We start from the raw sequence: 15,545 nt of genomic DNA, 5'->3' as shown, positions 1-15,545 counted from the left end.
AATGTAAACTATTTAGCAAATCTTCTAACTTCATAAGATTTTTCATTCTATTTTGTGGTGCTGGTCTTTAGTTAATTGTCGGAAATAATTAAGTTGTTGTCTTTGTTATAAATGATTTTACACATTTTTGGTTGTACACGATAATTGTCAAATCAGATTTGACTTAAGAATTACAGTACATTAAGCTGAAACCTAAATGTCTGTTGTTGCGACGACTGATGATTATGAGGACTGACTGGTTTATAAACTTGTCAGCAGAGACAACCTTCAACTTCATTTTGTTTTTTGTTTTTTTCTCAAAGTGAACAGTGCTAGGCATGAATGAGCCATGGATTTTGGTGTGTTTCTCTATTGATAAAGTCCTTGTTTATTTATATGGAGTTTGTAGTGATCAGAAGGGCTTTGTGGTGATACTATAACTTCAGGAGCAATTTCTCTGGTAGGAGAAGTGAGAAAGTGTAACCTTGCCGAGTCTATGAAGAAGGACATTCCAGGTAGGTATCAAGGGGAAGACTTGAAAGCAGGGGCTGAGAATAATTTGCCTGAAAGGTATGAAAGGCCTAAATAGTTTGATAGATTAAAGAATGAAGTAGTCTTCAAGGTAGGTTTTGAATCTATCTTAAAGTATGGTGGAATCTGCTGCATAATCTTGAGGATGAGAATAGTATGATCAAAGTGAGTAGGGAAGAGCGGTTCAGAAGCAACACAGGGGTCTAGAATTGAAGGCAAATAGCTGGCTACAAAAATAGTTAACTAAAATCGTTAAGCACTTCATCTGTGAAGCATCGTTGTGGGCAATCATCAAGTAAATGAAAGCATACAGCATAATAAAATCTTTTTCCCTTTCACACTAACAGTAATAAACAGAAACCAAAAAATCTGGTTAAGAAGTCCCCAAGCATGGGGCGCCTGGGTGGCTCAGTCGGTTAAGCGGCCGACTTCAGCTCAGGTCACGATCTCGCGGTCCGTGAGTTTGAGCCCCGCGTCGGGCTCTGGCTGATGGCTCAGAGCCTGGAGCCTGCTTCAGATTCTGTGTCTCCCTCTCTCTCTGCCCCTCCCCCGTTCATGCTCTGTCTCTCTCTGTCTCAAAAATAAATAAAAAACGTTAAAAAAAAAAATTAAAAAAAAAAAAGAAGTCCCCAAGCATGTGATTGAGCTGTCAAGGTAAAAGAGAATTGCAGGATCACGGTCTTAGCCTCTACAAACAGGAGAATATTCTGGGAAGAAGAGCAAGATAATGAGCAAATACTTTTAAAAGTCTAGGGTAGGGTTAAAAGTATCTCACTGTCTGGATGACTTCCTACAGAATAGGTTCTGTCAAAGGACCTACAGAAGTGACAGCACTTACAGGTGCCCAGGACCTCAGTGTTCTCTCAGGCTTCAGTTGGCTTTGTTCTTGTGTCCCTTCATTCACACATAATTTTTAAGTAGCAGTTTTGCTTAAACAACAACATTATACTTTCACATCCTTGGTTAGAGAGTTCCACCCAAAAAGTATCTATGTCTGGACCTAGGTCAACTTAGAAAACCAAAACAAGTAATTACACGCAATGTTGGTCCTGAGCCCAGTCTTAAACTCTCTCTCTCTTTTTTAATCAGTCGTCTGGCTGATAGAATAGATAATTTGCTCATTAAACCTATGTATTTTGTTAGACTGAGATGAGGAATCCATAACACCTTTGAAATTAAGATTAGATTTTAAATTCATCTTAATAAATTAGGATCTGTTTTGAAGGATCTGTTTTGAGGATCTAACTTACCCAGTTTTCCTTGGGGCAGCCTAGAGGTGGTGAAAGATGAGAGCTCTGCAGCCAGATGGTTTGAGATCAGATAGGCATTCATGATACAGAGCTTTAAGGATGTGATAGGGGAAAGAGTAGAGTACCCCAAAACTACTCCAGGTGTATATTGTTTTACCTTCCTATAGAAACAGCTTTTTAAGAACTTTGATCTAACACCATGCTTTTGTTTATAATTTATAGAGTAAACAGTCTTAAGTAAGCTTTTCTGAAAATGCAGTAATCAAAGTAGTAGAGACACTACACCATGGTTAAGAACAGACACAAGAGCAACACCGCCTTGGTTCAGATCCTCCTTCTGCCAGGATTTGGCTGTGACCTCAGTGTGCCTTAGTGTCTCCGTCTGTAAAATAGCGTTAGTAATAGTATCTGTCTCATCGAAGGCTGTAAGGTTTAAGTGAGTGAACCCTTGGGAAATGTTTGAACTGAGTGTGACACATATTAGGCACTCAACAAGTGTTGCTGTTGTTATTTAAGACACCCCATTCTGCTGATTCCATGACACAGTCACAGATGAAAACTTGCTGTGGCTGCAAGCAATACCAATATACTTACCCAATATAACAGCTAATAATGTCATTATTTCATTCTCCAAGAATAGTTTCACCAAACCTGAATTTAACAGAAAGATTACTTCTTATACACTGCACTCCTCTGTATTCTGCATCATGGTGCTAACTTGTGACCAACAAATATTTCCCAGAAGCCTGCTCCATGTCTCATACTCTGCCGGGTACTTGAAATACAGTGATTAAAAAAAAAAAAATCACACAAATTTCTCACAGTCTGGGAGAGGAGATAATGTGCCCTGATCTAATATGTTTTATTAACTTTCTTTTGCGGGATTGTGGTGGTGAGGGTGCTGAGGGGATGTACAATTTTGCATCTACTCAAATCATTTAAAGGTCTTTTGTCTACTCACAGTCCCTCAGTTAAACATCTTCCTTCAATTTACTTTCTTTATGATAACAAAAAATGGTATAGGCTCACTTCAGACAATTTGACTCGGTGTTATAGCTTCTTTTTTTTTTTTTTTTTTTTTTTTTTTTGGTCTTTTTTTTCTGCTTTATAATTTTTTTTAACATTAAGCATCTTTTTCTCTGGAAATCAGGAAAAATTAAACCGGAGAATTTGGGGAAGTACAGGAAAGTATAAATAGAAGGAAAAAACTAGCCATAATTCGACTTCTCTTAACATTTTGACATATTTCCTTCAGTTACTTTGTTTACTTTTATTATTTAGCTGAGAACATGCTGTGTGTATATATAATTCTATTTACAGGGTTACTGTGAAGATAAAATGATATATTTACAGCTCTACACACAGTGTCTGATAGGTATACATCAAACATTCAATAATTGTTAGTATTACCGTAGTTATCATGCCCTTTTTTACCTCTTATGTGGTAAGCATTTAGAAAGTCTTCATAGGGGCGCCTGGATTGCTCAGTCGGTTGAGCATCCTACTCTTATGTCGGCTCAGGTCCTGATCTCAACCTGTCTGTGTTGGTGGGGCTTAGTGCTGACAGTGGGGAGCCTGCTTAAGATTCTCCTCTCTCTGCCCCTCCCCTAGCTTGCGTGCATACATGCTCTCTCTCTCTCTCTCTCTCTCTCTCTCAAATAAATGAACATTTAGAAAATCTTCATAAACATTGTACTTTATTTTTTAATTTTTAAATTTTATTTAAATCCAAGGTCCTTAATATATAGTGTAATAATGATTTGAGGAGTAGAATTTAGTCATTCGTCACTTACATATAACACCCCGTGCTCATCCCAACAAGTGCTTTTATGCCTATCACCCAATTAGCTCATCCCCTCATCCAGCACCCCACCAGCACCCTCAGTTTGTTCTCTGTATTTAAGGGTCTCTTATGGTTTGTTTCCCTTTCTTTATCTTATTTTTCTTTCCCTTCCCCTATGTTCATTTATTTTGTTTCCTAAGTTCCACATATGAGTGAAGTCATGATATTTGTCTTTCTCTGATTTATTTCGCTTAGCATAATACACTCTAGTTCCATCCATGTTGTTGCAAATGGCAAGATTTCATTTTTGATCGCCAAATAATATTCCATTGTTTATATATACCACATCTTCTTTATCCATTTATCAGTCGATGGGCATTTGAGCTCTTTCCATACTTTGGCTATTGTCAATAGCACTGCTATAAACATTGGGGTGCTTGTGCCCCTTCAAATCAGCATTTTTGTATCCTTTGGATAAATACATGGTAGTTCAATTGCTGGGTTGTAGAGTAGTTCTAATTTTAATTTTTTGAGAAACTTCCGTACTGTTTTCCAGAGTGGCTGCAGCAGTTTGCATTCCCACCAGCAGTGCAAAAGAGACCCTCTTTCTCCACATCCTCGCCAACATCTGTTGTTGTCTGAGTTGTTAATGTTAGCCATTCTGACAGGTGTGAGGTGGTATCTCATTGTGGCTTTGATTTGTATTTCCCTGATGATGAGTGATGTTGAGCATTTTTTCATGTGTCTGTTGGCCATCTGGATGTCTTTGGAAAAGTGTTCTTGTCTTTTGCCCATTTCTTCACTGGATTATTTGTTTTTTGGGTGTTGATTTTGATATGTTCTTTATAAATTTTGGATACTAACCCTTTATCTGATCGTTTGCAAATATCCTCTCCCATTCCATCAGTTGCCTTTTAGTTTTGCTAATTGTTTCCTTCACTGTGCATTTTATTTTGATGAGGTCCCAATAGTTCGTTTTTGCTTTTGTTTCTCTTGCCTCTGGAGACATGTCAAGTATGAAGTTGCTGCAGCCAAGGTCAAAGTTGTTGCCTGTTTTCTCCTCTAGGACTTAGATGGCTTCCTGTCTTACATTTAGGTCTTTCATCCATTTAAAAAAATTTTTTTTAACATTTATTCATTTTTGAAAGACAGAGAGAGACAGAGTGCGAATGGGAAAGGGGCAGAGAGAGAGGGAGACAGAATTTGAAGCAGGCTCCAGGCTCTAAGCAGTCAGCAAGGAGCCCGACGTGGGGCTCAAACTCACAGACCGCAAGATCATGACCTGAGCCGAAGTCAGCCTCCCAACCGACTGAGCCACCCAGGCGCCCCAGGTCTTTCATCCATTTTGAGTTTATTTTTGTGCGTGGTGTAAGAAAGTGGTCCAGGTTGGGGCGCCTGGGTGGCGCAGTCGGTTAAGTGTCCGACTTCAGCCAGGTCACGATCTCGCGGTCCGTGAGTTCGAGCCCCGCGTCAGGCTCTGGGCTGATGGCTCGGAGCCTGGAGCCTGTTTCCGATTCTGTGTCTCCCTCTCTCTCTGCCCCTCCCCCGTTCATGCTTTGTCTCTCTCTGTCCCAAAAATAAATAAAAAACGTTGAAAAAAAAAATTAAAAAAAAAAAAAAAGAAAGAAAGAAAGTGGTCCAGGTTCATTACTCTGCATGGAGCTGTCCAGTATTCCGAACACCATTTGCTGAAGATTGTCTTTTTTCCATTGGATATTCTTTTCCTGCTTTGTCAAAAATTAGTTGGCCATACGTTTGTGGATCCATTTCTGGGTTCTCTATTCTGTTCCATTGATCTGAGTGTCTGTTTTTGTGCCACTACCATACTGTCTTGATGATTACAGCTTTGTAATACAGCTTGAAGTCTGGAATTGTGATGCCTCTAGCTTTGGTTTTCTTTTTCAGGGTTGCTTTGGCTATTCGGGGTCTTTTCTGGTTCCATACAAATGTTAGGATTGTTTGTTCTGTCTCTGTGAAGAATGCTGGTGTTATTTTGATAGGGATTGCAGTGAATATGTAGATTCCTTTGGGTAGTAGCAACATTTTAATAATACTTGTTTTCTAATCCATGAGCATGGAATGCTTTTCCATTTTTTTGTGTCTTCTTCAATTTCTTTCATAAGCTTTCTGTAGTTTTCAGTGTATAGATTTTTCACCTCTTTTGTTAGGTTTATTCCTAGGTATGTTATGATTTTTGGTGCAATTGTAAATGGAATCAATTCCTTGATTTCTCTTTCTGCTGCTTCATTATTGGTGTATAGAAATGCAACCAATTTCTGTGCATTGATTTTATTTCCTGCGACTTTGCTGAATTCATGGATGAGTTCTAGGAGTTTTTTGGTGGAATCTTTTGGGTTTTCCACATAGAGTATCATGTCATCTGTGAAGAGTGTAAGTTTGGCTTCCTCCTTGCTGATTTTGATGCCTTTTATTTCTTTGTGTTGTCTGATGGCTGAGGCTAGGACTTCCAACACTATGTTGAATGACAGTGGTGAGAGTGGACATCCTTGTCATGTTCCTGACCTTAGGAGGAAAGCTCTGTTTTTCCCCATTGAGGATGATATTAGCAATGGGTCTTTTGTATATGATTTTTATGATCTTGAGGTATGATCCTTCTATTCCTACTTTCTTGAGGGTTTTTGATTGAGAAAGGATGCTGTATTTTGTCAAATGCTTTCTCTGCATCTGTTGAGAGGATCATATGATTATTATCCTTTCTTTCATTAATGTGATGTATGACATTGATTGATTTGAGGATATTGAACCAGCCCTGCATCCCAGGAATAAATCCCACTTGATCATGGTGAATAGTTCTTCTAATTCTCTTTATTCTTTTAATAACTCTTGCTAGTATCTTGTTGAGAATCTTTGCATCTATGTTCATCAAGGAAATTGGTCTGTAGTTCTCCTTTATAGTGGGGTCTTTGTCTGGTTTTGGAATCAAGGTAATGCTGGCTTCATAGAATGAGTTTTATCTCAGATGCGATTGTGTTTCAAAACCCCACACTTCAGAGACCCCTGTGGCTTGGACCCCCGCCGACTCTCTGGGGGAGGGTCTTGCTGAGCAATGGCCGGGTGCCCGCTTGCCCAGAAAATGCTCCTGCAATCTGACAGCAGCAGAAGTTCAGAGATTATGGCAAATCACGACACACAGCTAGCATGAGGTTTCACCACACTCTGGCATCTTTGTCCCAATACCAGCAAATGTGGCTGCTCTATGGGGTCCACTAGGACCTTTGCCTGTGGCAGGCCATATGACCTCTACCAAATGCACTCCATGCAGGGGAACCGCTTCTTCCCGCATGGCACCCGTGTGACAGAGCCCGCTGCCTGCTCCTGGGGATTTGCCCTGGTTCCCCACCAGAGCACCACCAGGACTGAACTCCGGAACTTCAGACTCCGTGCTCCACTGTTTTTAGAATCCTGATGCTATTGAAAAGCACTCCTTTCTTCCTGTCCGTGGTTTTGGGGAACAGATTTCTTGTTCAGTCACCTGCAGGTGTTTTTACTCTCTCTCTCTCTTTCTCTCCAGCTACTTTCGAGGGAGTGTTTTTCTTGCACTCTCCCAATACACCATACTCTCCCCCTTTCTCTGTCCTCTGTCTGCAAAAACAGCTCCCTATGCTCCACAGCTTTTCTCTCCCCCAGTTCACCTCTCCGCACTGGGTACCTGCCAAGTTCTTTGGCTCAAGTTATGCAGATTGTTGTGTTAATCCTCAGATCAATTTCCTAGGTGTGTAAAATGGTTTGGTGCTGATCTAGCTGCATTTCAGGGATGAGACAAGCTGAGGGTCTCCATGCTACCCCTCCATCTTAACTTGAAAGTCCATAAATGATTTTTAAAGGGGGTATGCATTAGGAAAAAAGTCCTTAGGGCACCTGGGTGGCTCAGTCGGTTAAGTGTCTGACTTTGGCTCAGGTCATGATCTCATGGTTCGTGGATTTAAGCCCCGTGTCGGGCTTTGTGTTGACAGCTCAGAGCCTGGAGTCTGCTTCAGATTCTCGCTCTCTCTCTCTCTGCCCCTCCATTGCTTGTGTTCTCTCTCATAAAATAAATAAATAAATAAATAAATAAATAAATAAATAAATAAATAACTTTTTTAAAGAAAAAACTCCTCTTTCTCCTCAAGATTCAGGTTCATTAAATTGAGGGTAGAGCTTGCATATCTTACTTTCAAAGCTTCTAAGATGATTTCTATGCATACCCTTGATTAAAGTCAGTGATTTATTCACAACCTTTTTGGGTCACCTTTTCAAAGCCCATCTATTGGTACATCATCCTTTGGCTTAAAAGCTTTCCATGTTTCCCCCAATGCCATTGGTATAAATTCCAAACTTCTTAGCTTGTGGTAGAACAGGCTTCATTCACATCCTGGCCCTAATCTACTTTTCCAGAGGCATTTTCAGCTATTCCCCTTCAAGTGCCTTTGAGTCCAGCCAAATAAGTTAAACCCAAATATGCCATGTACTTTTGGGCTTCTGTGCCTTTTCCCATACCATTTCATCCATCCAGGGTACCCTTAACTTTTTTCTGTATCTGAGAAACTCCTCAGTGTTACTTCAGCCTCACTCCCATTGCCCCTCCTTTCCTCCAAGAGTAACTGCTCTTCTTTGACTCCTCAATTTTAGCTGCTTTCACTACTTTGCATTATGATGATCTGTTTACATACCTGTCTTCATCAATATGTAGTTAGGTTATTGGGATGAAGATAGCCTTACTTATCTTTTGTGAGTAGGTACCCAGGAAGAATGCTTCTTTCTTTTTGATTAAGATTTTAAAAATTCTCTCCATGTCTTCTTTTGTATCGACTACTTCTGCCTAGCAGATTGCCTTCTGTCTGTATCATCCATCTATCTCCTCAAAAAATTGGCATGTCTTATGAACAAAGAAGGAACCTTCCAAATTTGTACAAAGAGATGGTTGGTGGTCATTTGGGTATCAGGGAACTCATTCGTGTCTAAGGATGCCTTGTTGAGATCTTCATCAAAGGAAGATATAAAACATCTGGTGACATGTTCAAGGTATTCAACACGGTTTTGCACGTTAAAGAAGACCAACAAAGCTGATCTGATGAGTTGTGTCAATTCTGCCTTGTAAGTTTCTGAAACTGGTACTATTAATGTCTACTTCACACCTGGAAGCATTTTTTCAGCTGTGTCCTACTGGCCATATGAAAAAAATTTTTAAGCCAGAAGTCATTCTTGGTGTATTACATCTCCTAGGACCACACCTGAGTTGTTGGTTTTCACAGTGAATTGTGGGTCTAGTGGTAGATCCTAAATAAAGACTCCCTTTATGTTTTCAAATTCCTCTTTCATCTTGGACTACGAACACATAGTACCTATTTCTCTGGGAAAATGTGCTAGAAGTTCACAAAGGGTATGAAGTTTTGGGGGGAGTTAAGATTAGCTTCCAACTTACAATGTAGTCATTACTGTCTGGTTCTGAGTTTAGAGAAGAGGCTTTGATGTATGTGCTGAAAGATAATAATTGAGCATGGGGCCCTTTGTTTGTTGAGCATCGACTCTTGATTTTGGCTCAGGTCATGATCTCACAGTTTGTGGGATCAAACCCGGTTTGGGATTCTCTCTCTCCCTCTCCCTCTGTCCCTCTCATTTGCACTCTCTCTCTGTGTCAAAATAAATAAACATTAAAAGAATGATAATAATTGAGAATGCTATCTGCCAAGAGATAGAGATGATTGTTAACCAGTCTTGTGGCATCAGACCAAACAAAATACTACAAATCATGAAATTTTATCACATGGATCCATGTGTAAGAAATTTTTTTAAAAAATTTTTTCCATTGTCATTTTTCCTCTGAGAATGTCAGAAAGGAAATTGAATGTAGTAGTATCTTCAATATTGAAAAATACTAGGTATCTGTATTAGTTCTGAAAGCATGAACATGTCCTTATCTTATTTGGGAAATGGGTCACTAATAATAATATATTAAACGAGCAAAGCCCATTCTGTTTTCAGGACCAGAATGTTTCTGGTGCCCTCAGGGATGAAAAGCTGTGATGTTGGATTTGTTTCTTTCATAGGAATTGTCTCCTTGTTCCATTTGGACATTTAGTCCATTAGAACTAGAGTTAATCTCTGTTCATTTTTATTATTAGCCTAAAATGATTGATTGATTGATTGATTGATTGATTCATTGATTATAACTCAGCACAGCTACTTGGCATTAATAGGCTTGAAAGTGTGGGAGGCAATATTGGATATCTGCCTGGAAGATAGGTGGGGAAATATATAATGTAGAATTAAATTCTAGCCTAGAAAAGCATATTTCAGTTCTGAATGTCTTACTTTGCAACTTGTCACATAAAGGGAGGAATGTGTAATAAATAAACATAGTACTGTGGCTTAAAAGTCAAGAGACCTAAATCTGTTCCCTGCAAATTACTTTTCATTAATCCTCTCTGTTAAATGGAAAACCATTAAAAATATTTCCCAGGGTGCCTGGGTGGCTCATCGGTTGAGTGTCCAACTCTTGACTTTAGCTCAGGTCATAATCTCAGTTTGTGGGATCAAGCCGCATATCGGGCTCTGCACTGAGAGCACAGAGCCTGCTTGGGATTCTCTCTCGCCCTCTCTCTCCCTCTCTCTCTCTCTCTCTCTCTCTCTCTCTCTCTCTCAAAAATAAATAAATAAATAAAATATTTCCCCACCCAGAAATGAAATTGGTTAAAAAAAAAAAAGGTAGGTAGGTAGTCCTTGGCTTAACCTGAAAATTTTCCCTTGCGTTTTTGAGTGTATTATAAAACCTACAAAACAGTAAAGGCTCTGGTCCCTTAATATTCACCAAGACTTGCTAAGTATAACCTCTACAAAATCACTTTACATAATTAACTCAGCACTTAAATATAAGGAGAAACCAGGAGCTAGTTCCCAAGCACCTAAATATGAAAGAAGGACTTTTTTGCTTCACTTTTTGGCTTTGATGGACAAATTTCTCTGAAAAGTACTTCTTTCAACTTAGGAAAGGAAGTGAGAGATTTCCCAGGAGTAATATTTAGCAATAGTCATGTGGCTCCAATGCAAGACAGCAACCCTTTGTAGCTGAACTTGGTGGGGAGGAAGAAGAGCAAAATCATAGATTCCTTTTGGTAAGTTTGGATTCATTCTTTTAAGACTTTCTCAAAAAGGAGCACTAGATCTTGAGTCCAGAAAACCAGTGCTACAGACGAGTTATCAAATGTACTTACCTTAAAATTTAAATTTAGATTATGTTATAAAAGAAAGCATTCTAGGGGTACCCAGGTGGCTCAGTTGGTTAATTGTCCAACTCTTGATCTCAGTTCAGGTCTTGATCTCAGGATTGTGAGTTCAAGCCCCACATTGGAATCCACAGTCTGCATGGAGCCTACTTAAAAAAAAAAACAAAAAAAACATTCTGATTAGAGGATAAGTATAAAATATGGATTGATTGTTAAGATTCTAGTAAAGCATTAATAAAAGAATTTAGTACTTAACAGCCTGTTTTGGTAAAAAGTATGCAAACTAAATCCATCTTGTTCATCTGTGATCTTCCCTTTCTTGCCGATGACAAACGTGTGCTATGGCTATGGCATCTTTTGGCATCAGAGTCTCCCCATCACCTCCCAACTTGATCCTGTGTTTACGTTGGTCTATTTTGATGGGCTTTTTCCATCATTCTTTTCTGCCCTCCCCCTGTGCCCACCTGCCAGTTTCTTGACTCTGCTGTGCTGCCTTCCTGCCCATCTCTTCTTCCATCACGGGCCCATTTTTGACACATTGTCCTTCTTTCTGTTCCTGGTTTGTCTCACTCCCCTCCTCAGGCTTGCACGGTGCTGTCACCTGATTCGGGTATGCCCAGGAAACCTAATCCTTTCCACTGCCCTCATCATCATGTCTGTCCACCCAAATCTTTTTTTTTTTTTTTTTTTTTAACGTTTTTTTTTATTTATTTTTTTTTTTTATTTTTGGGACAGAGAGAGACAGAGCATGAACGGGGGAGGGGCAGAGAGAGAGGGAGACACAGAATCGGAAACAGGCTCCAGGCTCCGAGCCATCAGCCCAGAGCCCGACGCGGGGCTCGAACTCACGGACCGCAAGATCGTGACCTGGCTGAAGTCGGACGCTTAACCGACTGCGCCACCCAGGCGCCCCTGTCCACCCAAATCTAAGGGAAGACAGTGAACTCTAACCAAATCAGGAACAACGTGCAAGTTGCCATTGTGACCCTCATAATATACCACAAACGTCAAACACCTCGTAACCCTGGAAACACCTAAGATACAAAGATACTAATTAAGTAGCAGAACTCAGCCTCTTGTGCACTAAAACTACGGAACAAAATCCGGTGAAATTACATCCCTGTCATGGTGTGTGTGTGACCAGTTGCTCCTCTTGATGCAGTGCAGCTCTGTGGTCCTTTGGCTTTGAGTGAAAGAACCCTTCTTGTTGAGTTTGCTTGGGCTGCACCTATCCATCTCCACCCTTCCTCCCTGTGAATCCTACTGTGCTTATCAGAAGCAATGATAGTTGGTTCCTTTGCCCCTATCACTCTTTCATTTGTTTCCCCGGTCCTGTTGGTAATTATTAATACAATGTAAATGTCTTTCCTTTCAGTCCTCCTCGTCCTCTGGCCAACATGAACGACACCATGGTGAGCCACCTGTCCTCTGGGGTGCCCACCCCCACCAAGAGGTATGTAGGGTCTACGCCTCAGTCACTGCTCAGAGTTGGGTACAGGCCTGGCCGGGGAAGCAGAGATTCCACAGGGCAGAATTCTCCTCCTTTAACTGTCTTTTAAAATTATTTTGTGATTTTTTTTTCTTCTTTTTTTCCCCACTAACTCGTAAATGTAGCACCAAAGGAGTCTGCTTGTGAGTGGTGCCTGAGGTGGAAACTCTTCATTTGTGACAAGCAGTGAACACAGTGTCAAAGCAGATTTGGCACTTTGGAAAGCCTCTTCTTTAACATTAAATAATATTTTGATGATCATGAATTTCAACAATTTTGCATTTGCATTCTTTAAATGTTGAAGATCGCTTCTGCTTCTTGATTAGACTGTGTGAACTGAATTAATCCCTGATAATTCTCCTAAATCAATGTGTATATGATTCATAAACATTTAAGTTGAAAAGCTTGGGTCTTTCTCTTAGTTTTACAGAGAGTCTCCTTTAGGGTCCTACAAGGAGCTAGAACTGTGTAGTCCTTTCTCTTCTTTATTTAATTTACTCTTCTCCAAAATTCTCTCAGGCAGGACTTAAAAGAACTCTATAATGGCTAACTTTCTGTTTGATTTAAGCTGTTCCATAATGAGAGTATTGCAGAAACTCCCTCAAGGGCACAGCCATTAAAGAATCCTTTCTACCACCCAAAAAAGAACAAAAAAACAAAGACATTCCAACCAACTCCCCAAGTTCTTCCTGAAGAAAAACTACTTTGTGCCATATGTACTGATTGCTTTGGATTAATTCAGCTATAGAAATGTCATCTGCTTAATAATACTGTGACTTAACATATAATATATGATACTTAAGATCAACTGTGTTTGTTTTCATTGGCTAAAACTCCTGGAGCACTCTTTCCCAAACTTGACTGCTGAGAAGATTCAAAAGAATCACGTGGGTCAGTTATTAAAAATACAGTTTTCTGGGACCACATCAGACCCAGTGGATCCTGAGATCTTGAGAAGTTACACCTCTAACAATAAGTATTCCAGGTGATTATTATCATCAAGCAAGTTTGGGAAAGAGCCTTAGAAGGAAGCTATGGAGTAAACTGGAATAGAGGATTTAGGGATTAAATCAGAGTGACCTGATAATGTGTTGTCCACTAGGAAACTCAAGACGACCAGGTAAGAGTCCTTGCCTACAGCCTTGTTGAGACACTACCGCTTCTTCTTCTTTTTTTTTTTTTTTTTTTTCATGTTTATTTTTGAGAGAGACAGAGACAGAGCATGAGCAGGGGAGGGGCAGAGAGATTAGGAGACACAGAATCTGAAGCAGGCTCCAGGCTCCCAGCTATCAGCACAGAGTCCGACACGGGGCTCGAACTCACAAACTGCGAGATCGTGACCTGAGCCACCCAGGCGCCCCCCTTACCGCTTCTTTTGAGCAGATTTGAGTGGTATTCTTGACTACAGCATAGGCTTGAGCCTGACTGGCTGCCTTTAAGTCCTGGCTTTCACCTGACCTTGAACAAGATTTTTATCTTCTTTTTTTAAATATATAAAATGGGGACAATGATAGTGTCTACCTTGTGGGGTTATGCGAAAATTTAAGATATTGTTTTCACTATTTAAGAAGTAAACTGATGAAGGGTGCCTGGGTGGCTCAGTCAGTTAAGCATTTGACTTCGGCTCAGGTCATGATCTCACAGTTCTTGAGTTCAAGCCCCACATTGGGCTCTGTGCTGACAGCTCAGAGCCTGGAGTTGCTTGGGACTCTGTCTCCCTCTCTCTCTGCCCCTCCCCCACTAGTCCTCTGTCTCTGTCTGTCTCAAAAAATAAACAAACATTAAAAAAAATTAAGAACTAAACTGATGAGAGAAGAGGTGGTGAAGAAACAATAACTTATAGATGACACTCTTTTTAGCAAAGTCTAGTAGACTTGGTCCTTCCTAGAGGTGGTTATCACAGACTTTGTAGGCGTTGACCAGCAGAACAAAGGCAGCCAGAGCCCTTAGCAGGCCAGAACGGAAGACTGAGCGCTATAATTTATTAAGAAGAGTAGTTGTCATATGGGAACAAGATGCTCCCATCCTAACAATTTAGTCCTTAGAATTTTAGATTTCATTTATATTCAGGATGAGATTATGATGTAACACGTGGGCATCAATTGCATAATCCATAGATTTGGCTTTTTGTGGCCCAAGTTACCAAACCAATGTAAATTTCCAACTAGTATTCTGTTTACTTCCTTAAGGATTCATCAGTTTTTCTTTTTTCCTCCAAATGTCATTAGACGTGTGTCTCCAGAGTCTGGTGAAAGCTAGAAACCCAGCACATCATCCCAGTCATACAGAACCTTCCTCTGCTGGGGCAGAGAATCCTCAAGGAGAATAAAGCTACTCTCCAGAATTAAGAAGTTTCCTTTAGGACTCAGCATACGACATAAATCACTGAATCAGACAAGAACATGCACAGTAATAAAAATGCAGGAAAAAGTTATGAGCTACAGTTTCTGTAAGAGCTACAGTTTCTGCCTTTTCAGGAGGCAGTGCATATGAAAGTAGTGATAGCTCCAAGGGTCAAAAATACTATGTGAGTCCAAATAGAAGATGCTCACAAATGTAAGAGTGACTTTTTAAAGAAGAAAAACTTGTCAATGGCAAAGATGCTGGCTGTCATGTGAGATGCTGTGAATTATGTTCCTGAGAGGGTCCACTGTAGGGATTTGCTCTATATAATATTCTTCTAGTATTCCTATATTGAAATTTCTATAATTGGAAAGAAAATTTCATCTTTGCTTTAGACTAAATAGTTCCTGGAAATTTGCTTTCTTTAAAAAAAACCAGAAGAGGGTTTGCTGACTGACTCAGTCAGTTGAGCGTCCGACTTCAGCTCAGGTCATGATCTCACAGATAGTGAGTTTGAGCCTTGCGTTGGACTCTGTGCTGACAGCTCAGAGCCTGGAGCCTGCTTCGGATTCTGTGTCTCTCTCTCTGCCCCTTCCCCGCTCATGCTCTGTCTCTCTCTCTCAAAAATAAATAAACATTAAAAAAATTAAAGTAAATAAAATAAAATAACGAGAACAATGTACTTAAAAACAAACAACAAAAAACTTTCAAAACTTTAAAACAGAGGCTTAAAGTCTCCCCCTTCTGCTGGATTTCCTCCAAGGCTTGCTTCTGTCCCTCTTTTTCCCCAGGGTTCAGAATGTGAATGGTGGTATTAGTCTCTGGACTAAGGTACTGTATTATTTTATTTATTCATTCATTTTTATTTTGAGAGAGAGAGAGAGTGAGCGAGCCGGGGGGTGGGGCAAAGAGAAAGGGAGAGAGAGAATCCCAAGCAGACCCTGCTC

The 15,545-nt window shown here is 40.1% G+C and overlaps 1 protein-coding gene across 26 annotated transcripts in view; it reads left to right on the top strand.

Annotated features, from left to right (window-relative positions):
• The window catches only part of DTNB (dystrobrevin beta), a 244,904-nt gene that overhangs the window by 154,786 nt on the left and 74,573 nt on the right, over window positions 1-15,545 (top strand). For 22 of the 26 annotated variants that reach the window (XM_058682745.1, XM_058682732.1, XM_058682731.1 and 19 more), the window contains one exon: window positions 12,142-12,219. In XM_058682745.1, coding sequence (XP_058538728.1) covers window positions 12,142-12,219 — 78 coding nt within the window. Of the gene's footprint in view, window positions 1-12,141; window positions 12,220-14,483; window positions 14,774-15,389; window positions 15,430-15,545 lie in introns of those variants that run through there. The other 4 variants (XR_009248268.1, XM_058682744.1, XM_058682742.1 and 1 more) reach the window with 2 other exon arrangements.

Source organism: Neofelis nebulosa, chromosome 9 (assembly GCF_028018385.1).
Source record: "Neofelis nebulosa isolate mNeoNeb1 chromosome 9, mNeoNeb1.pri, whole genome shotgun sequence".
Taxonomy (NCBI): Eukaryota; Metazoa; Chordata; class Mammalia; order Carnivora; family Felidae; genus Neofelis; species Neofelis nebulosa.
Note: the sequence above shows the minus strand (reverse complement) of the source record. Positions and strands in the feature narration are given on the sequence as shown.